This window comes from Bombyx mandarina, chromosome A1, assembly GCF_030267445.1.
Source record: "Bombyx mandarina strain Sakado chromosome A1, ASM3026744v2".
In the NCBI taxonomy this organism is placed as follows: Eukaryota; Metazoa; Arthropoda; class Insecta; order Lepidoptera; family Bombycidae; genus Bombyx; species Bombyx mandarina.
The window spans coordinates 3925592-3948356 of NC_143234.1; the positions used below are offsets into that span (position 1 = coordinate 3925592).

General features: G+C 40.7%; 1 protein-coding gene across 2 annotated transcripts in view; it reads right to left on the minus strand.

The window, feature by feature from the left end:
- CRMP (Collapsin Response Mediator Protein) overlaps window positions 1-22765 on the minus strand; it is a 76211-nt gene that overhangs the window by 43922 nt on the left and 9524 nt on the right. Inside the window, exon 1 of one of the 2 annotated variants that reach the window (XM_089739623.1) lies at window positions 4733-4882. The exons of the other annotated variant lie outside the window; for it this stretch is intronic. Within the exon in view, the coding sequence (XP_089595749.1) occupies window positions 4733-4735 (3 nt within the window). The 5' untranslated portion in view covers window positions 4736-4882. Of the gene's footprint in view, window positions 1-4732; window positions 4883-22765 lie in introns of those variants that run through there. 2 annotated transcript variants of the gene reach the window in all.

The following is a 22765-nucleotide window of genomic DNA, read 5'->3' on the forward strand; positions in this document are numbered from 1 at the left end:
CCTTTTTTTTTTTTTTTTTTTTTTGTATTTTTGTTACACCTCATTTCACCGAAATACCTTATTGTGTTAGTAAACACAAGCGACCGAAAAATGGTCACTACGTTAATTAGAATATTGGTTCCTTTTTTTTTTTGTTAACTTATATCCCAGACGTGGATCGAAAGAACGATTTTCTTTAGTTAAGAATGTATTTTTTTATGATTTAAGGATTACTGGTGGCCCGGAGGCCTTTCCAGTTTCACCAGGAGAGGTAGGCGAGCAAAGGCTCAGCCAGGAGTGGTGGAATTTGCTAACAGCTGCCCGAGCGCCTCCAAAGGAGACCTAACAACTCAAGAGCAACTGCTTCGCGAATTAATCTACTACCGGATCAGAATCAATCGCGATTGGCTGAAAAGAACCGGCGAGAAACTCAGCGGGCTGATGCATGGGTAAGAACGTATAAGGATTCCATAACTCCATATAGTTTACAAGCAAAAAAGTCGGTGTTAACATACTCATGATCTTTTCGACCCTTGTAACGATATTCTAGTCTTGTATTTCTTGGTAATACCGATGTCGGTTAGCTGTCTGGATACCCAAAAAGAACCTATGCTTGGTTAGCCTCAAATTTGCATTCAAATTGGATGCCTTTACAACCTCCCAGCGACGAGGCTAGTCCCATTGTTATTTTCAGACCGCGATACGTAATAGCAAACATTGCCTTGCTCATCTGCATAATATCAACTGAATTTCTTGCAATGAAATAGCGAGGACAAGGGATAAATATTTGATTTGTTTCATTTCATTTGCAAGTCGTCGTGGCCTAACGGATAAGACGTCCGGTGCATTCGTGTTGAGCAATGCACCGGTGTTCGAATCTCAGGCGGGTACCAATTTTTCTAATGAAATACGTACTCAACAAACGTTCACGATTGATTTCCACGGTGAAGGAATAACATCGTGTAATAAAAATGAAACCCGCAAAATTATAATTTGCGTAATTACTGGTGGTAGGACCTCTTGTGAGTCCGCGTGGGTGGGTACCACCACCCTACCTATTTCTGCCGTGAAGCAGTAATGCGTTTCGGTTTGAAGGGTGGGGCAGCCGTTGTAACTATACTCGAAACCTTAGAACTTATATATCAAGGTGGGTGGCGCATTTACGTTGTAGATGTCTATGGGCTCCAGTAACCACTTAACACCAGGTGGGCTGTGAGCTCGACCACCTACCTTAGCAATAAAAAAAACAAAAATTATTTCTTTCTATAAAAAAAATTATATCGCTCGTTTAGCGATGGCATTGATGGGTGGAGGAGCTCACGGCCCACGTAATGTTAAGTTGTTACCAGAGCTGTGTCTATGGAGATCTACAACGCAAATGCCGCCCCCCACCTTGAGATATGAGTTCTAAGGTCTCAGTATAGTTTAGTATAGTACTGGTAAACTCCAAAAATGTAGTTGAAGAATTGTATTTTTTTTGTTTTTTGATTATAGCACTTTAAGGTATGCGCTTGATTTAAAAGAGACGGAAAGAGTATGTTCTCCTTGGATTAATTATTTCGGCGCGAAACTATCACGCCAGCGGTAGTAAGAGTATAATCAATGCAATTGATACTTCAATCGGCGTGCTTATGTAACTCCGGTTACGGTTCAAAATCACGTGGGCCGTGACCTCTGAAGGTCTTGAAAAAGTTTATCTAATATATAATACATTACTAACATAACATAACTACATTAACTAGAGGTCCCGCAGTAGTCGAAATTCGACTATAATTAATTGGAATTGTATAATAAATTTGTACCCTATTATGATTGTATTTTATACTTCTATAATCACAAATTTCGCCAAGGCTACACTATAAAAATATTAATAAACACAAACAATATTTAATTTTAATGTATTCTCAATTTGACCACAGACGTCAAGAACAAAAGTTTGACAATTAATAGTATTCATGCATGTGTGCGTCAAATACATGGTATGTAGTGTGTGTGTAATGTTTTCTTTATTGATTTAATGTATCTTTTATGCATTATTTTAACAAAATATTAGCATTGTGCACTTCTTCTCTATATTCTCTATAAGTGTGGAAAATTTCATACTCCTCCGTCCGCGCAATTTTCGTAAAAAGGGATACAAAGTTTTTGCTTCACGTATTAATATACAGATAACATTTAAATTAAAGTATCAATAATAAATTTCGTTCTTGACATATAATTTTAAGTAGTGTGAAAGTGGATTTAAAATGCTAAATAATATTTCTAAATAACACGCTTTTGTAGCTAGTCGAACTAAAAAGTATTAAACTAAAAAATGTAGAAAATATTTTTCAAATATAGAGAATTTGTTTTATATTTCGTTAATACGTTCTAAGGTTATCTAGGTTTATCGTAATTAAAAGCATCATAGGAAATTTTAGATCAGAATAAAAAAAAAATTTTAAAATATTAATTTGAAAATAGTCTATTTTAATTGAACAACATTGAAAAAACTCGATGGGTGAAAAGATTATTTTATTTGGTTTAACGAAATTTTTTAAACATTAAATTTGTTAATAAATTATATTTGAAAAAAAAAAAGAAAAAAACTTCTTCAGCTATTTGAATGTGGTAAACATAATTGAAGTTCAATTCAATACATCGAATTGCTGATGCTAATACCAAATAAAACAGCGCCTTAAAATAAAAAAGTCAAATGTCGTGTATTAAGCGAAATGTCGTTTAAATCAAATAGATTTTCACCCATCGTTTTTATAATTTTGTTCAATTTTGTTATTTTAAATTTTTTGGCTCAGATGAGTGGCCTACCTCACAGCCCACCTGGTGTCAAGTGGTTACTGGAGCCCATAGACATCTACAACGTAAATGCGCCGCCCACCTTGAGATATAAATTCTAAGGTCTCAAGCATAGTTACAACGGCTGCTCCACCCTTCAAGCCGAAACGCATTACTGCTACACGGCAGAAATAGGCGGGTTGGTGGTACCTACCCGCGCGGACTCACAAAAGGTCCTATCACCAGTAAATTCATAATCAAATTCATATTTTAACAAATATGTTTATTCTGATTTAAAATTTCTTATGATGTTTTTAATTACCTTCAAAATAATTACATGGCCATCGACCCTTTACAAGTGTGCTAAGTTTCAATATAATCCTATATTTTGGAGTATGTAATAATGACGTTTAAAAATTCCATTAGGTATATAACATAATATATATAAAATATACTCATATGTAGGCGGTTTAAAAAAATTAAGGCGATTTAAATTCAAAACAATTGACCAAAGAGGTCAAAGTAACACCGGTCTAAGCAATAACAAATCAACAACATTACAATTAACTAAAGTATGACCTTCAGAATCAGAAAATACTGGGCTTGTCGCAACAAACGTCACCAAGGTTGGAGCTGTTGGAGTCTATTGTGCGGACAATGGTGCAACAGATGACAATGCAGGTTGGTACTGACGCTGTACTTATATGTCTCGGATTACACTACTTTTGTTAGTGAATGTGTGTGTGTATATTTGAGCCTTTATAAAATTAAATGTTAAAATTTAAATTATTTATGACTAGCTGACCCGGCCGACTTCGTAGTGCCTCAATCGATAAATAAAATACCTAAACTTTTGTTTAAAATAAACTTAAAACAAACAAAAGGAATCCGTCCGACGGGGGACACATCAAAGGAAAAACAAAATTGTTATTTTTGTTTAATTCCGAACATTTTCATATTTATCTAACCTTTTAAACCTTCTCTGGATCTCCACAAATAATTCAAGACCAAAATTAGCCAAATCGGTCCAGGCGCTCTCGAGTTTTAGCGAGACTAACGAACAGCAATTCATTTTTATATATATATAGATAATGATTCGTTTAAGTTTGTCACATATTTTTTTTCTATCTATTCGCTGGTAGCCTAAGAGGCTATTCCAGCTACGTCCAAATGGGTAGGTGAGCTCACGGGCTCAACCTGAGAGAATTTGCTAATACTAGCCCTAGCAAGAGCAGCGCTTCGCAGAATCTACCACCGGATCGGAATCGTGACCCACTGAGAAGATCCGGCGAGAAACTTAATGGGCTATGTCTATGGGTTAGTTCGCTCGTCGAGTTCGACGAGAACGGTGACCGTATTTGTCACATAGGGAGCGCTCAGCAACGGCTGCCCGAGCCTTCAAACCGAAAGGCATTCCCAGTCCCAGTAAAAAGATATTTATTCAAATATTTATCTTCTAAGTCAACATCACGAGCGGATCCACGATATTCTTACATCATACTTAAAATATAAATTTTGTAAAAAATATGATCACATGGCGAGCAGATGTTTTCCTAACAAAATTTCGAACTGTGCATAGTCGAAGATTTAAAATTATTGTGTGGTAATTTCCACTGTGATATTCAAACGTGTTTACATCTATTAAAACGGGTACCTACACTACAATTTTAAGAAATTACTAACTATATTATAGTTTTTAACAATTAAGCATTATTTTTGAAGGACAAAGCCTCTTACAAATTATATTCTGCTGAAATTCGCATCTCCAAGATGTTGATGTCTACTAGATGGGCCAAAAAATTCCAGGCCTCAAAAACATTCATAATTAAAATCACACACAGTTACATTCATTTTATCAATATTAATATTTACCCACAGCTGCGTTGACCAGGAATCATGAAAAAAGTGATATTGCGAGATAGTTTAATAATATTAAAAACTTGTAAAACAAACATATTTTAAAATTATGATAACTTACCATTTCAAGAACTTCACAGTTACACTACAAAGTCGACACTGGAAATAAATCGTTCGTCAGATAAAAAACAAAAAAAAAAAACATTGAGCATTGACGTTATCTCATTCTCGGGCGGACACGTCAGTGACAAACAAATTATTGTTTTAATTTAATGATTACGCCGAAAAATACAGTACGTACTCAGAACTAGAACTCATTAACATCGTTGCGTTTTCTTCAAGTCTCGCGTGAGTCGCAAAAATTAACCACATTTATGCTTCACAGCAAAATATTCATACGACGACCAACAAAGCCTTAGTCGTTCGCGACCGCCAAATCTGTGATGTGGTCGAAAAGTCGCCAATATACAAGGCGTTACAGAGCTACCCGTAAAGCCGAAAGGAGATTAAATGGATCCTTACAACGAGTCCATACGCAATAATTAAGAACCGCTTCTTTTTTTCCTACTTAAGCTGATAGCCTTGAGAGGCTATTTCAGTGTAACCTTAACTAGTAGGTGAGCTCACGGGGTTCAAACCTGCCGACGTTGCCATCACGGACCCTAGCAAGAGCCGTGCTTCGCAGAGTCTACCACCGGATCGGAAACGCAACCCACTGAGAAGATCCCACGGAATAGATAAATAAGGTAAACCCTTAAAGGTAAAACCTTCTTTATCTATTATTCCGTTGAAGATCCGGCGAGAAACTCAGTGGGCTAAGAACCGCAGTAACGCTGTATAACATACCCCAAAAAAATAAAAATAAAAATTATTTTCACTGATGTGTAACCCCTATTTCAGTAAAATTTAAGAGTAAGCTACGCAGAATGTACCTTTTTACATTCCAACCTAATTCGCGGAGCGACAAAAATATTAAAAGATTTGAAAATTATATCATTTTTTTTTTCCAACTTCATATTCTTTGAAGCCAGTACTCCAGTATAATGAAATCCTTGTATTGAGGTTGCAAACATTTATGAATGAAAAACAGAAAAACTACTAAAGTAGGCAATTATTAGGTAAAATAGTTACGTAGGCCTTTCTGTTAAATAATCTAGTTCCCTGACGTGACAGCATACTAGGTTGACAAAATTTTTGGCTTCGATAATTAATTATATTTTTTACGGGGTATTTTATAGCACGTTGTATAATGACAAAAACACACATTAAATCCAGAGAGAGGTACATACTTTAATTTATGATATTATCATGAATCGTCTCTTAGCCCACTGAGTTACTCGCCCCGGATCTTCTCAGTGGGTCGCGATTCCGATCCGGTGGTAGATTCAGCGAAGCACTGCTCTTGCTAGGGCTAGTGTTGGCAAATTCTCTCAGGTTGAGCCCGTGAGCTCACCTACCCGTCCGGGCGTAGCTGGAATAGCCTCTTAGGCTACCGGGAAAAATAAATATCTTTAATCGTCTCGCCGGTCTGGTGTCTGATTGGCAGCAGTGTTTTATTTTCTTTCTTGGAACCCTCAGACGGGGCAGAAGACTTCAGTAGTATTTTGCCTTGGGGTAGTACTGTGTACTACTAGTAGTAAGGGCGGGCGTCAGTACCTTTGTTAGATTAATTCTGTATTCAGTAAGCCTTTAGTAGTAGTTCTTGTTTGGTATTTCTGAAGATATGTCCAGCCCTTTAACACGGTATGCTTGTTTATGTTTACAGCGACAATTTCCGAGGCAGATCCGTAGGAGATAAACTATTACAGAAATGTTGACTTAAAACAAATCTAAAGTTTACTAAATCGCAGATAAATACGTACGGTCTTATTCATAATAAACATTGATACGAACACGTTAATAACGTCTTAGGTTTGAGCCCCGTGAGCTCATCTACTCGCCCGGTGACGCTGATATGGTCTCTCAAGACCATCAGCTTAGGTAGAAAAAAAAAGCGTTCTATTTTTCATATAACGGGCTCATTAAGTGCCTATCGGCTGGACCGATTTGGTTAATTTTGGTTTTGAATTATTTGAGGAAGTCCAGAGGAGGTTTAAAAGGTAGATAAATATGAGAATGCTCAGAATTAAATAAAAATAACAATTTTGTTTTCCCTTTGATGTGTCCCCCGTCGGACATATTCCTTTTGTTTGTTTTAAGTTTATTTTATAAAATATTTTTTTATTTTATAAAGTTTAGGTCTTTTATTTCTCGATTGAGACACTACGAAGTTTGCCGGGTCAACTAGTTTATAATAAATAAAATCGCAATGTAAATACAGGATCAGCTGAAGGAATTGATATGACATTACGTGCTACATACTACAACCTACGAATAAATAATAAGTCTATTTATTCTTAGACTACAACGTAAAAAAATTACGTTAGAATAAAAACAATACAATTGTTGCCCTGCTGAAGTTCCTTGTTAAGGGTACAAAAAGCAAAAAAGAACAAGACGGGTGTTTACATCAGTTTTTTAAATTAAACTTGTATAAATAGATTATCGCTGGCTGCGGTGTCTATGACTCAAGCGATGAGAGTGAGAAACCTCACTATGCGCGCCTATCTCTCTGTAATAACTCCTAACTAGTTATTTATAAAGCTACAGCAGATGTGAATTCGGCAATATACCTATTATCCAATCTAGAGTTCACACCTATATTTCCAATCATGTAAAATGTAGGTAGTGCATACAATAATTCTTGTTATTGTTTATATTCTGACCCCATTTCCGCATGCGCTACGTGTCACATTAGACATGTGAGCGTGAAACTAAATTGCATAATCGTTATAACTATGTCTCGGACTGTCTACAAGAGTGCAAAAACAAACGTTGGGCCATCGCTACTGTCACTATACGTTTGTTTTAAACTCGGACTTATACTAAACAGGAATAAAAATATAAAGTTTTAGGAGACTTCGAACAATTTCGACATGAAACCAAGGTTAGGTTAGACAAAACCCACTGAGTTTCTTGTGGAACCTCTCGGTAGTAAGTAAGGTAGTAGTAAGCTCGCCTATCAGTCCGGCGAAATCGAAATAGCCCCTCGAGGCTATCAGCGATTGGGTACGAAAAAAATAGCAGCATCTACAGTCGTCACTCGCTGTCCCTGTCCGAGACGATATTTATCAGTCAATTCCTACCACAAGCCGGATACATTGTTCTTTTAATAAATTTTTCACGTCCGAAGGATACAAATTATGATTTTCTCCCGTATTACAAGCACCGAAAACCCACATACCCATATGACACGAACAAAAACCACCAGACCCCGAATAATGACAATAACAATAATCATTTATTGAGCTATAACGCGATCAGAGGCTGTTTTTCTAATCCAGTTGGAAGCATCCAGCGTGTTCTTATATTATAATTTATCAAATCGTTTGGCCAACTAGATTGAACTCCACGGTGGTAGTGGATGGCGGAATCCTCAAGAGCATACAGCTATAAAAATATGGATGGTACGTTTGTTTCAAAAACTAATATTAAGATAAAAACTCCACGTCTTTGTCAAGACGTTATTTTAGAATGTATAATACGATCCTGGGAATCCCCTGAAGCCGTTTTTTTTTTTAAATTTGTACTCGCTCAAGGGATTGTTCTGCTCAAATCTCATTGTTCGAAAATAAATAAATAAAATTCACAAGTGCAGCAACATTAAACAGTAAATGTACGGATTTTTCTATTAATTTTAATATTCTATATATTATCCAGTGGTTTTATTAAAGTGTTGTCGTCACCCGTTACGTATGTACACATATATTGCGTTGACGAAATGACCCACTTCTCACAAGTAAATTTTAATGTTTACCGAGATAAGATTATCTTAGTAGTTTTGCCAATGATGATTTCGGCCAATGACTTTAACAACTGATTTAAGATATCGTTTAAGACGATGGAGTCCCTGACGAATGTGAACAGTGCCTATCTTTGCCAAGTTTTACAATATTTACAATATCTCAAAGACGTTCCACATTTTTATTATTGTTTTGTGTTCACAAGAGTTTACGGCCCACTAATGCCATCCAACGCAACAACTTGAGATATAAGTTCTAAGGTCTCAGTATAGTTACAACGGCTGCCCTACCCTTCAAACCGAAACGCATTACTGCTTCACGGCAGAAATAGGCAGGGCGGTGGTACCTACCCGTGCGGACTCAAGAGGTCCTACCAACAGTAGAGTAGGTCCTACCACATGTCATAGCGCTCGGGAAACATCGTGAACAGGAGTCCATTCCAGAGACGGATGGTACGTAGGAAAAAAGGATACGTACTATTTCCATGAAACCAGTTCCGTTTCGAAGCTATTTCTTCCGAAGCTGGCGTCACATTTACGTGTATTTCAACGGGAAATATGACTATCACTTTGGGCTAGCGATAACAAGTCGCCCATGCAATGCAATTAATGCGATTAATCACGAGACACTTCATCGACGTCGCCCAAAACACATCATTACGGATCCTCCCGATCCATTAACGGTGCTTTTAGGTACCACAAGCACCGGTCACCGTCTTCGTCGAACCCGTCGCTTGAGACGAAAGGCTCGACGAGCGAATTAACCCATAGACACAGCCCATTGAGTTTCTCGCCGGATCTTCTCAGTGGGTCGCGTTTCCGATCCGGTGGTAGATTCAGCGAAGCACTGCTCTTGCTAGGGTCAGTGTTAGCATCACTCTGGTTTGAGCCCCGCGAGCTCACTTAACAGTTAAGGTTACGCTGAAATAGCCACTCAAAGCTAAAAACCACTTCAAACGGAACGCTTTTTTTTGTAGTTTCAAAAAGTACACGTTAATGGTGCAGTTAATTCACACGTATTACCAGTTTCGTCGCTCCAAGGCCCCCTTTTCAATACCAGCCGTGAGTCACTGAAACCGTTCTAGTCCCCCTTCGTTCTGTCGATGAGGGGCCGCAGTGCGTTATCGACAACACGACGCCTGGCTCTCCTCAAGTACGGTTTGTGAAATTGATAATCTTTTTTGTAGAACTAACTTTTAGTTTTCAGAACAATATATTTTTCACGAGTCGTAGAAAATAATAATTTAACGTTTTAATCTAGCGTTTTTTGTTGTCGTTACATTATTTCAGACTTTAAGAATACCGTACAATTTTCGTGGTCACAGACGACTGTCAAGCGGTGACAGTTAAAAAAACTCTAGAATAAATTTGTCATAGTAGTTTACAAGCTATTTTTGTTTTGGGTTTTGGTACTTGTGTGAGATAGTTGTATGTACATAGAGCAAAATTAAAGTCATCTTCTTGCAAATGTACCTATAGTTTACGAAAAATAAAATAAGCAATTTTAGCATTTTCATTGGTGTTTTCGCGACACATAGATATAATTTACTATTTAATATTTGGTTACTTTGGTCATATTGCTCGGCGGCCACCAGACAACCTCGAAAGATTGATTGTGGTGGGCAAGGTAGAAGGGAAAAGACCCGCCGGCCGGCCACCAAACCGTTGGTCGGATCAGATAACTGCGCTCACTGGACTCTCTGTTGCGAACGCCCTGAGAGAAGCCGAAAACCGAAGCAAATGGAAGCCGAGGGTACAAAGAGCCACGAAGGGCTTTCAAGGACACGACCTTCAGCAATGAAGTATTCGACTAAGAAGAAGAAGAAGAAGATATAATTTAAAGCGACTAACTGTGACCAAGAAAACTGCGAAGTATTCGTAACCTTGGAAACTATTTCGAGGGATGAAGAAAGGCTATTTGTTTTAAGCAAAATTTCTCTTAATACGCGACATTTATCTTTGTAATTAAAGGTACGTTTTATTTGGTACTAGCGACCTGCCCTCGCTTCGCTTCGGAAACTGTAATTTATTATTGATTTCTCCGCTATTTAATGGATGTTATTATACATATAAACCTTCCTCTTTAATCACTCTATCTATTAAAAAAAAGCGCATCAAAATCCGTTGCGTAGTTTTAAAGATTTAAGCATACATAGGGACAGACAGACGTAGGGACAGAGAAAGCGACTTTGTTTTATACTATGTAGTGATTAGCATCAACAGTTCGCTATTTCCTTTTTTAAACGAGGCTTATAGAAGTACTCTCCTACTTAACGTTAGGCAGCGGCTTAGCTCTGCATTGCTGACGTCCATGGGCTACGGTAACCACTCCCCATCAGGCGGGCCATATGCTCGTCTGCTTACAAGGGCAATAAAAAAAACAATTGAATTATTAAACAGCTATAACAGGTTTTTAATATATTAAACGCCAATCACGGAACATGATGTCATAAGTGGCTAACCTCTACCAATCAGTATACGTTCTATGTTATGTTAAGTTTTGCACGCAAATTATGAAGGTTTAACAATCGTATATGTTGTCTCTATTTTACTATTCATTAAATAAGGACAAAAAATTTACGATTACGTGATCCACAGATCACCTAAATACGTAAAGTAGCGAATTCACGGGCGGTGCCGATGTAAATGAGTAATGTCAGTGACAAATGAACATAGGGACTTGAATAGTTAATAATTCAAGGTTGCTTGAAGAGAATCACGTTAGAAGTACGCGTGTTTCCATTTGGGTTTATTTACGTTTTAAATAAATAATTATTTACTATGTGCATTTTTGTATTAAGGAAATACATGAGACTGATATATATATGTTCAAATATGTACGTATCGATGCGTATGTGTCTGTACTGCTACAGATTACAAACTCTTTTTAATACGCTTTTATTAGCTTCAGACGTATGTAGGTATGTAACGGAATCTTTGAACATGATTTTGACCCCCTTCAAAACGTCTGATTAACTCGAAATTTGGTATACTTATTAAGGATCGATGACAATTCAATATTTAAAAAAAAAGAATTGGAAAAATTTAAATTCAACTAAAAAATTAAAAATAAATAATAGTTTAAAAAAACTAAAAAAAATACGCTTTTATAGAAAATCCAAGTAAAAAATTGAAAATAAATTTTAATAAATTTTAATTAAAAATTGTGAAAGAAAAAATGTTTTATTGTAAAAAAGCGTGTATTACTCTCAGATTACAAGTCTCTTCGGACGCAAACGTTGTAATCGTTCATGGAGTCTAGATGGGGTAGAACGTGAAAAAACTGGCAATCAGACCCCTATGATTGATCGTATTTAATTTAGGATATTAGGTATTGTGATTAGTTGTAAAACTTTAAATATCGGGAACATTACTTTGTCGTTTAGATTCGCGCATTGAGCCCACAATGAGTAGCATAGGTCGCCACGCCAACCCACATTAGATATTATACACCCAGACAAAGAGTAAATAAAACTGTTCGTTCCGTGGTAATTTGCCCGAAGTGGAAATCGAACCCAAGATCATGTTATATAATATCATCATACAGTACATATTAGCTAAATCGTACAAGTAGTACCTAGATCTAATCTGGATTGCAATCTAAATAGTATGTGCACTCAGCAAAACCATATTAATGTGCATAGCTTTGGCTATTGAAAACACAATTGAAATTACAAATATTGATAACTAGCCATTGTTAAATAGGATATCCTTCACACATCTGACAAATCCCTTGAGTCTAGCTTCAAAGATATCAAGGTTACCGTGACATTTAGCCAAATCATTACACTGCCTGACCATTCTTACCATGTTGATAAATGTACTACTAATCTCAAATGTATTGTATACCCTTCAGACCGGAGATAATGTCTGTTTTGCGGCAGACGTAGACAGGATGATGGTACCTTCCCGCGCTCGACAATACGCACCGCCACATTTTGTGTTTTGGTTTTTACGTCTTTCTCCACATCATATTTCATTTTTAGTAGACACAGTTATTCCTTCATCGTGAATGTTCTCTTCAGAAACCTCTGTAGGAATGTGTAAAGTAAGCACCTATGTTTTGCTTAAGTCCGCTGTAAGCATTGGACTAAGGTGCTGGGCAAGTTCATTGACCAAAAGATCCGATCCCATTCTGATCATTCTGAATTGGCGCTTTGGTAAAGATGGACGTAGAATCTCTTGCAGCCGCGGCAATTTATTTGTACAGTACGTTTAAGTACTACCTAAATGTGCAGCAAAGTGTGGAGTGACTAAAAAGAAATGACGCAACACTACTGTCTTTGCTGATGAATAACAATGAACTGAAGAAGGCGCCAATGTGTGAACACTATTTGCGTACTGCGCCAAGATCCTTTGATGTGTGCACTAAAAACCCACATTATTCGGCCAGTGTTTGTTCCAACTACCGACATATCACCACGTAGATATCTACGTTGGTCCAAAGTGGTAGCCCATAATTTTAGCCCAACGTGTACAGCGGGTTTAGAAAAATCGGCAATCGCCTGCGAGATTTAACATCGCTTTACACGAAAACCCCGAGTGTCTTATCTTTTAGACGATGAAGCCACAAAATAAATATTATTTGCAAACACGTAATTCGTTTTACAACGCAATGTTTGTTGTTACTTTGGTTTGTTGACACAACACTGCGGGTTTTTTTTCTCCGTTACAACTTGAAAGCGAGTTTCCAGCAATACATATATATTACTAAAGTACAAAACACGTAATATTACCTTTTAAATTTTTTACAGCGAATTTTAATTGTATTCTCTTCATATATTTTGCCATAGTTAATGTCGGAAGACAGGACCAGACGAGTTTTAGAATGGAATTGAAGTACGACAGAGGGCGTATGATATTTCGGGCTAATCGCAATGTCTGCCAGCCCGGTTTCATTTGTAACATACAGAAACACTAATGAAATATCAGGTTTTCTTTTTAAATATAAATTCAAAATGTCTTCCACATTCAGCGATCTCGAAGGTTTTCTTCTGGTATTTACGTACCTGATTAATTCATTCCGAATTACAATTTTAACACATGCAGAACCTCGGGGCACTTCCATAATATCAAACTTTTTTTTTTTTTTTAACGCTGGGGAATCCATTTACCGATACCCGGTCGAGGGGGGTAACCGAGACAAGACCAAGAGCCTTCTTCAGTTTCGGGTTTTTATTTCAGGTTTTGAATGATTTGTTAGCATTTAATTGAAGAGGTTAAATTAACGCCTGCAGCTTTAACACTATCCCTCTGATAACCGTACTCGTCGAACTCGGCATTTCAATAAGGCAGTAGATTAATTCGCGAAGCAGCTGCCCTTGAGTTGTTAGGTCTCCTCTGGCGGCGCTCGGGCAGCTATTAGCAAATCCTAAGCCTCCTGGCTGAGCCCTTGCTCGCCCACCTGTGATGTTGAAACTGGAAAGGTCTTCGGACCACCAGTAATCCTACCTAACTAAACTATAGCTTTATTAGTATAACACTGGAAAAATATTACCACAAATCTACAAATTTTATCTTAATTGTGGCACGTTATCTTTTCACGAACACAAAATTTCATTTTTAATTACATAATTTACGTAATAGTAATTTATTTTATATGTGTCATCAGTTTTGTAATGCCATTGTTCTCTGAATAAGCGTCAGTGCAGAAGCAACATGTATTTTTTTTAAGTTGTTCATGACCAATTTTTTTGGCCTACCTTATTGCCAGTAGACTCGAGGAGATATTCCTGGCTTCGTCTTGATTGATCAACGAGTTCACTGGGCTCAGCCTGAATGAATTTGCTAACATTTTCCCTAGCAAGGGCAGTGATTCGTTGAATCTACCATCGCGTCGAAATCGCGGCCCACTGAGAAGGTCCGGCGAGATACTCCGTGGATCGTGTCTGCGGGATCGGGTATTATTCACAAAGCTTGTTTGGCTACGACTGGTGGTCGACGGGGCTCAGCTTGAGAGAGAGCTTTTAATACCGTTATTATAACACATTGGAGTTTGCTATGCTAAAATATGCAGCAGCATCCAAGTTGTTATATCTTTAGTGGGTAGCCATCATCTCCTGGAGACGCTGGATGAGGATCCGTGGGGGCGGCCCTATCATATGGTGCGCAATAAAATGCGCCCATGGGCCCCCCCGATCACGGAGCGTCTCCAGCCTCAGCAGCTGCGGGACGTCGTCTCGGCGCTGTTCCCGCAGGAGCGGGAGGGATTTGTCGCTCCCGCTATGGACTCGCCGCCGGAATACGACGGCGAAGTTCCTGCCGAGGTGCCCCATATAACGGGGGCGGAGCTCCGTGTGGCCGTGCGCAAAATGTGCGCGAAGGACACTGCACCCGGCCCGGACGGCGTCCATGGCCGGGTTTGGGCCTTGGCTCTTGGTGCCCTGGGGGACCGACTCTTGAGGCTTTACAACTCCTGCCTCGAGTCGGGACGGTTTCCTTCATCGTGGAGGACGGGCAGACTCGTGCTGTTGAGAAAGGAGGGGCGCCCGGCGGATACTGCTGCCGGGTACCGTCCCATCGTGTTGCTGGATGAGGTGGGCAAGCTGCTGGAACGCATTCTGGCAGCCCGCATCATCCAGCATCTGGTCAGGGTGGGACCCGATCTGTCGGCGGAGCAATATGGCTTCCGAGAGGGCCGCTCAACGGTAGACGCGATCCTTCGCGTGCGGGCCCTCTCGGATGAGGCCGTTTCCGGGGGTGGGGTGGCTTTGGCGGTGTCACTCGATATCGCCAATGCGTTCAACACCCTGCCCTGGTCCGTGATAGGGGGGGCGCTGGAACGACACGGAGTGCCCCCCTACCTTCGCCGGCTGGTGGGTTCCTACTTGGAGGACAGATCGGTCACGTGTACCGGACACGGTGGGATCGTGCACCGGTTCCCGGTCGTGCGCGGTGTTCCACAGGGGTCGGTGCTCGGCCCTCTTTTGTGGAATATCGGGTATGACTGGGTGCTGAAGGGTGCCCTCCTCCCGGGCCTGAGCGTAATCTGTTACGCAGACGACACGTTGGTCGTGGCCCGGGGGGGGAGTTTTGCTGAGTCTGCCCGTCTTGCTACGGCTGGGGTGGCGCATGTCGTCGGCAAAATCAGGAGATTGGGCCTCGACGTGGCGCTCAGTAAATCCGAGGCCATGTGGTTCCACAGGCCCCGGAGAGTGCCACCTGTCGATGCCCATATCGTGGTTGGAGGCGTCCGTATCGGGGTCGGGGTGCAGTTGAAGTACCTCGGCCTCATTCTAGACAGTCGTTGGACCTTCCGTGCTCACTTTCAGAATCTGGTCCCTCGTTTGTTGGGGGTGGCCGGCGCGTTAAGCCGGCTCCTTCCCAATGTTGGGGGGCCTGACCAGGTGACGCGCCGTCTCTATACAGGGGTGGTGCGATCAATGGCCCTATACGGGGCGCCCGTGTGGGGCCAGTCCCTGGCCGTGGGGGTAGCGAAGCTGCTGCAACGGCCGCAACGCACCATCGCGGTCAGGGTCATCCGTGGTTATCGCACCATCTCCTTTGAGGCGGCGTGTGTACTGGCTGGGACGCCGCCTTGGGTCCTGGAGGCGGAGGCGCTCGCTGCTGACTATCAGTGGCGGGCTGACCTTCGTGTACGGGGCGTGGCGCGTCCCAGCCCCAGTGTGGTCAGAGCGCGGAGGGCCCAATCTCGGCGGTCCGTACTGGAGTCATGGTCTAGACGGCTGGCCTATCCTTCGGCTGGTCGTAGGACCGTCGAGGCGATTCGCCCGGTTCTTGTGAACTGGGTGAATCGTGACAGAGGACGCCTCACTTTCCGGCTCACGCAGGTGCTCACTGGGCATGGTTGCTTCGGTGAGTTCCTGCACCGGATCGGAGCCGAGCCGACGGCAGAGTGCCACCATTGTGGTTGCGACTTGGACACGGTGGAGCACACGCTCGTCGCCTGCCCCGCATGGGAGGGGTGGCGCCGTGTCCTCGTCGCAAAAATAGGAAACGACTTGTCGTTGCCGAGTGTTGTGGCATCGATGCTCGGTGACGACGAGTTGTGGAAGGCGATGCTCGACTTCTGCGAGTGCACCATCTCGCAGAAGGAGGCGGCGGGGCGCGTGAGAGACGCACAGGCCCGCCGCCGTCGAGCGGGGGCCAGGGAGGCGGATATCGCCCAAGCCCTGGCCCTCTAAGTGTTTCGGGTCCCCTCACATGTCGGCCTGGGGACCGGCGAAGGGGGCCTAAGAAGACGACGTGCAAGCTGCTCTGCACGCGTTTTATGCATGAGCATCCGGGTGATGGAAGGCCGGCTATCCTCGACCCACGCTGGTTCTGACCCAGCGGGGTATTCCGTAGGATAGACCATTCTAACCGGCGCCATCTAGGCGGGCTTCGGATAGCCTGCCGACCGAGAGGGCTGGTGGTCGTGGCGCCGACGACCGCCAGTCCGGCGTCCCGAGGGGAGGGTGATGGGAGAGATGTGCTCCGCACTAAACGCTTCACTTTCCCCCCTTTGCCTTTTCATGAGTTTTGTCTCATGCGAGGTTTGGACGTTGGTTGTTGAGAGACAGGAGGTTTTAGTCGGTTCGACTCCGACATGCCCCGCCCTCCATCCCCAGTGAAGGGCGGAAGTCCGGCGATTTCCTCCTGACAAAAAAAAAAAAAAAAAAGCCATCATACAACACAAGATATTTGACAGATGCCTGAATCTCGCTTACGACATTTTCAGGATAAGTTTCGATCGGATAGAATCCGAACAAAGAAGTTAGAAGAGAAGAGAAGAAAGAAGTCGATCCCACCCATCTCAACCTCAAGCCTGCCACACATCATCACCCGCAGTGCATCACCCCTGTCTCAATAGGCAGGGAGATTCAGCCCGCTCCTCGCCCCCGCAAGGGGACGCGACGACCCCCACGGAATCCGAACAACAAAATACAGACTGTCGGTCTACGCGCAATATCCGCTCGGTGGAAGGTCTGTCCTTGAGTTATTACCACATATCCACGGACTCTTTAACACCGGATACATGATAAAAGGTCAGCTCGTTTACTTCCTCTCTTCTTCCTAGCGTTTTCCCGGTCTCATGCCCGGGTTCGCTTTCCTACTTAAACTCCTCCCCTTTTCCTAATTTACTCCCAATAAAAAAAAAGAATCTTACGTCTGTCACAAAAGAATCGCGCAGTATACTTATGTTGAACGATGTCAAATAAACTAGATGCCGAGTTCATTTGTAAATAAACTCAAGCCAAAAATAATCAGTAAAGTACGTCAATAACAGGCCCATCAATTGAAGTAATATTCCGTTTTTTAATTGAACGAGATGAATGAAATCATAGTTAATAGAATAAAACTGTTCGAATTAATGCAGCCAAGCGGGTTCGTTTACACTTCGAAGACGCTGAATATAAATTAATTGATGTACAATTTTGACCTTTCTAACCCTAAACAAAAAGATAACAATCGGGAGCCGGGAGTCTCGTGAACCGGTCTTTTTATATTATTAATAGCTGTTAGTGAGCTTTTTCTTGTTGGTTATCAAAATGTTAACTACTGACTTCCTCGTCGGATCTTTTCAGTGGGTCGCGTTTCCGATCCGGTGGTAGATTCTGCGAAGCACGGCTCTTACTAGGGTTCGTGTTAGCAACGTCGTCAGGTTTGAGCCCCGTGAGCACACCTACTAGTTAAGGTTACGCTGAAATAGCCTCTCAAGGCTCTCAGCTTAGGTAGGAAAAAAAAGACGTAAAATAGGGACAAACAAACACACTTTCACATTTATAATATTAAAAGTATAATACTCGTATTAACTGTCGATTATGCTTATTATTATTATTATTCATGCTGTGGTGCGCGTTATTAAGAAAACACGTTCAAATCACTATCAAGATTTTGCTTGGCTCCTTATTGCATAATCCGGTTCTACTTTGACATTTTTACGATGACATCCAGATGTGAAGCGTTGAACGTTTTCTCTCCAACAGGAAGTCTGTTCGATTAGTCAAAACAACTGACTTTCTTTATTTTCTTGACCGTCCTATTCTATCTAATAATAAATCTAATTCTTCTGAAGTTCGGAACTTTTGATCTGCACGTAAATATATTTTGTAAGGTAAAGGCTTTTTGTAGGCAGCTGTTGGCTTTGCCCCTGTCATTGCTGATGTCCATGAGCGACGGCAAACACTCTTCATCAGGTGGACCGTATGCTCGTCTACCTACAACGACAATAAAAAAAACTCCAGAACGTCTTATACAACTTTAACGTTTAAGCACACATACTTCGGCATTAGCGTACCTAGCAATACTATTCTAGAATTCTATCCTATTCTTTTCTATCTATAGTTGTTCTATATACATATTCTATTCTGTTTTAGAATACTATTCCGCAGACTCAAACTTCGCAGAAAGCATTTTGAGGCGTTGTGTGTCCTGATGAATCTGATAAGCCAGTTTTGTCCAGCAAAACTTTAGAAATTCTGGTCTGAATGCACTACGCCCCGGAATGGAGAATCACATATTCCTTCCACATTTCTTCATGCTTTTTTTTTATTGCTTAGATGGATGGACGAGCTCACAGCCCACCTGGTGTTAAGTGGTTACTGGAGCCCATAGACATCTACAACGTAAATGCGCCACCCACCTCGAGATATAAGTTCTAAGATCTCAGTATAGTTACAACGGCTACCCCACCCTTCGAAACGAAACGCATTACTGCTTCACGGCGGAAATAGGCGGGGTGGTGGTACCTACCCGTGCGGACTCCCAAGAGGTCCTACCACCAGTAAAACTTTTGAACAATCATCACACACGTAGTTTCTAGATTGAAGTTTTCCATCCTTTCTATTAAAAATTTACACTATATAGTAAACTGCAGTAAACCAGTGTGGCAATTTTCGCCACAAAACAAATCGTAACTATACAACCAATTCCAAAGACCTCGCGAGTTTCATTTAATGTACTTTTCATAACTAAGCTATACTCAGACCTAACATTATAAATACGAGGAAAAACTTAAACACTAAAAGGGGTGAATAAATCTGAATTTTAATGACCTGCCCGAAGGGAATTTCCTGCGAACGATAAAGGCGTTTCAACCGCATGTTTTAAATAACATTTTACGGGTATGCATAAATCATTATTTACTGTCCTTTGTGAGGGGTCGATTCTTCGACGCGATGGGGAGTAAGAATAGATTGCTTTAAGCGAACGACTTGCTTGTATGTTTCAGTGTTCGAACCGGGCGTCGTATTGATAGAAGCTTGGCGACCAAGTTTTATTGGTTTGCTAGAGTAGTTTTAAGGTCACCTGATATTCAGCTATCGGAAACCGTGGTGGCAAGATCTTGAATCACAGTTATATTGATAACTAGCTGACCCGGCAGACTTCGTAGTGCCTCAATCGATAAATAAAAGACGTAAACTTTTGTATATAATAAACTTAAAACAAACAAAAGGAATTCGTCCGACGGAGGACACGCCAAAGGAGAAACAAAATTGTTATTTTTATTTAATTCCGAGCATTTTCATATTTATCTACCTTTTAAGCCTTCTCTGGACTTCCACAAATAATTCAAGACCAAAATTAGCCAAATCGGTCCAGTCGTTCTAGAGTTTTTCCGAGACTAACGAACAGCAATTCATTTTCATATATATTGATAATCTATCGGGTGGGTGGGATGGCAAGATTATGGGGACTCAATTGCGGATTTGGCGATATAGGCATTAGCTATGATAATAGGGACGATACTATCCGATTACCAGTTGACAGCTGGCTATTCCAACCCAGATTCCGATGGCCAAACATGGAAGCATCAATCGTAATGTATAACCGCTGATCAACCTTCAAGTCGGAACTCAGCAGCAGAAATCAACCGTCACCTATATTTCATCATTACTGTATCGTTTCAAATGACTGAGGTAATTTGATTGTGCACTTTGCAGCGATGATGTTAATGTTTAAAATCTAAGGCAACACTACAAACGTAAAAAACCCGTGTATTTTTTTTATAGAGGCATAGGTACATCCGTAATTATATTAGGAAAATCAAAGACCGAAAATCGCTTCTCCAACGGAAAACTTACATTATTCCGACGAGTCTAAAAACAAAAATACTTTGTTTGTTACTTTTAATAGAAAGCAGTCATACGGTAAAAGAACTAACCGGATATTTACCTCGTTAACCGTTAACTGTTCAGTGAATAAAATTAACATGTTAATTAATAAGCCGTTCACGTTGTGATTAACTTTGCCGGCTGGTGCAATGAGGGTTTGGTTTTAGCAATAGCTGACGGTGTATTAACAGATCTGATGCGGCACGAGTCGGATGCCGCTGGCTGATAGGCTGATGGTAAACGCCTCTAATACCGTCCGGATCCACTACCAATATGATACAGTTCAGTGGTCCCTCAATTCGGTGGTCATGTGTCTTAATCAAGATGCCTCCATTTCGTAACTACATTTTCCTTTTAACACGCTATTGACAAAATACATAAAGCCATTATAATATGTGGAACCTCTTCACGGAAACCTGCAATTTCGTAGAAAGCAAAAAAAAGAAAATTTCAAGCTATTATTACAAAATAATAATAAAAAAATTGTGAATCTGAACCATTCTTGAATCCACACGAATAAACAAAAAAAAATCATCGAAATCAGTCCAACCGTTTCACACGGACAGAAGAATTATATTATGATTTATATATTAGCATAAAATAATACTAGCTTTTGCCTGCGACTACATCCGCGTGGAATAGTTACTTTGGCATAACGCTAAATTTTACCCCCACTTCATTTACGCAGAAAGTGAAAATACATTTGAATTATAGAACGTTAAGGAGCTATCTAAACCCCCTATTTTGAAACATTCTTTATTGGTGCTCCACTTGTATTGGTTTTACCGTGATGTTATATAGCCTATATATAACCTTCCTCAATAAATGGGCTATCTAACACTGAAATAATTTTTCAAATCGGACCAGTAAGTCGTTCCTGAGATTAGCGCGTTCAAACAAACAAACTCTTCAGCTTTATAATATTAGTATAGATAAAATATAATGTGTTTTATCTTTATCCCAGACGTATGTTAAACATTTACATGATTGTAGATGTTTAAAAAATTACATTTACTCAGTCAAAGAATACACAAGACCCTAGAGCTCAAATTAGATTAGCCGTTGTAACAATTATGAAACTATATAGTTCGGTTAAATGTTTAATCAGTTAAATTGAAAGAGTAACGGGGTTCTTAACACGTTGACTGCGTTATGTGATTTAAAAGCCCACACGCGACTATTCCCTGATGCCGCAGTCAAAACTTTTCGCTTGGTGCGTAAGGCGACAAGTTCACATTTCTATAAGCATGGATATATACCAAAACAGTTTTGAGGCCTATCAGGTCTCATACGGTAAACAAGTTCGATCTTGCCTCGGAAAGACCTCATACGCACTGGCAAAAAATGCCTCACATAGCCTCGCAGTCAACGTGTTAAAAATGAATAGAACGATTAAAATTAAATATGGCAAGTGTGGGACCGGAACGGTTAGCGGTTGCGATAGCACTGAACCCTACGGTGTTACTGATCTTTGCGTATAGATTAATATATAATAACAATCATAAACTTAAACTCGTGTAGAATCTTAACAATGATATTAAATAACTCTACTGTACGTGTGTGTCACTGAACTCCTCCTAAACGGCTGGACCGATTTGAATGAATTTTTTTGTATGCGTTTGGGTGGCACACTAGATGTTTTAGATTCACAGATTAGCCCGCAGATGGCGCTGCAGTCAGTATCTAGGTTACTTATCTATACTGTAACTAAATGGCTGGATCGACTAGAATGTTTTTTTCAGGAAAACGCCTGTCGGGTCCGCTAGTAATATTATATAATAAAAAACACTTTTAAAAGCTCCAAGCAATTAAACCATCCATCCAAGCATTTAATTATTATTTTTCTGTTTTTGTTTTGTTTCTGTCCTGTTGCTACTACTGGTCAGGGTATTAGAGTGAAGTTATAAAGTTAATATATTGTCATCGGAACTTGACGCGCGTTATATTAGTATATTATTTGTAGTGCGCATGGATAGCGGTACTTTTAGGAATCCAAGCACCGATCATCGTTCTCGTCGAACCCGTCGTTTGCGACGAAGGGCTCGGCAAGTAAATTAACCCACAAACACAGCCCACTGAGTTTCTCGCCGGATCTTCTCAGTGGGTCGCGTTTCCGATCCGGAGGTAGATTCTGCGAAGCCCCTCTTGCTAGGGTTCGTGTTAGCAACATCGTGAGGTTTGAGACCCGTGAGATCATCTACTAGCCCTGTGACGCTGATATGGTCTCTCTAGATCAGTGATTCTCAACCACTGTTCC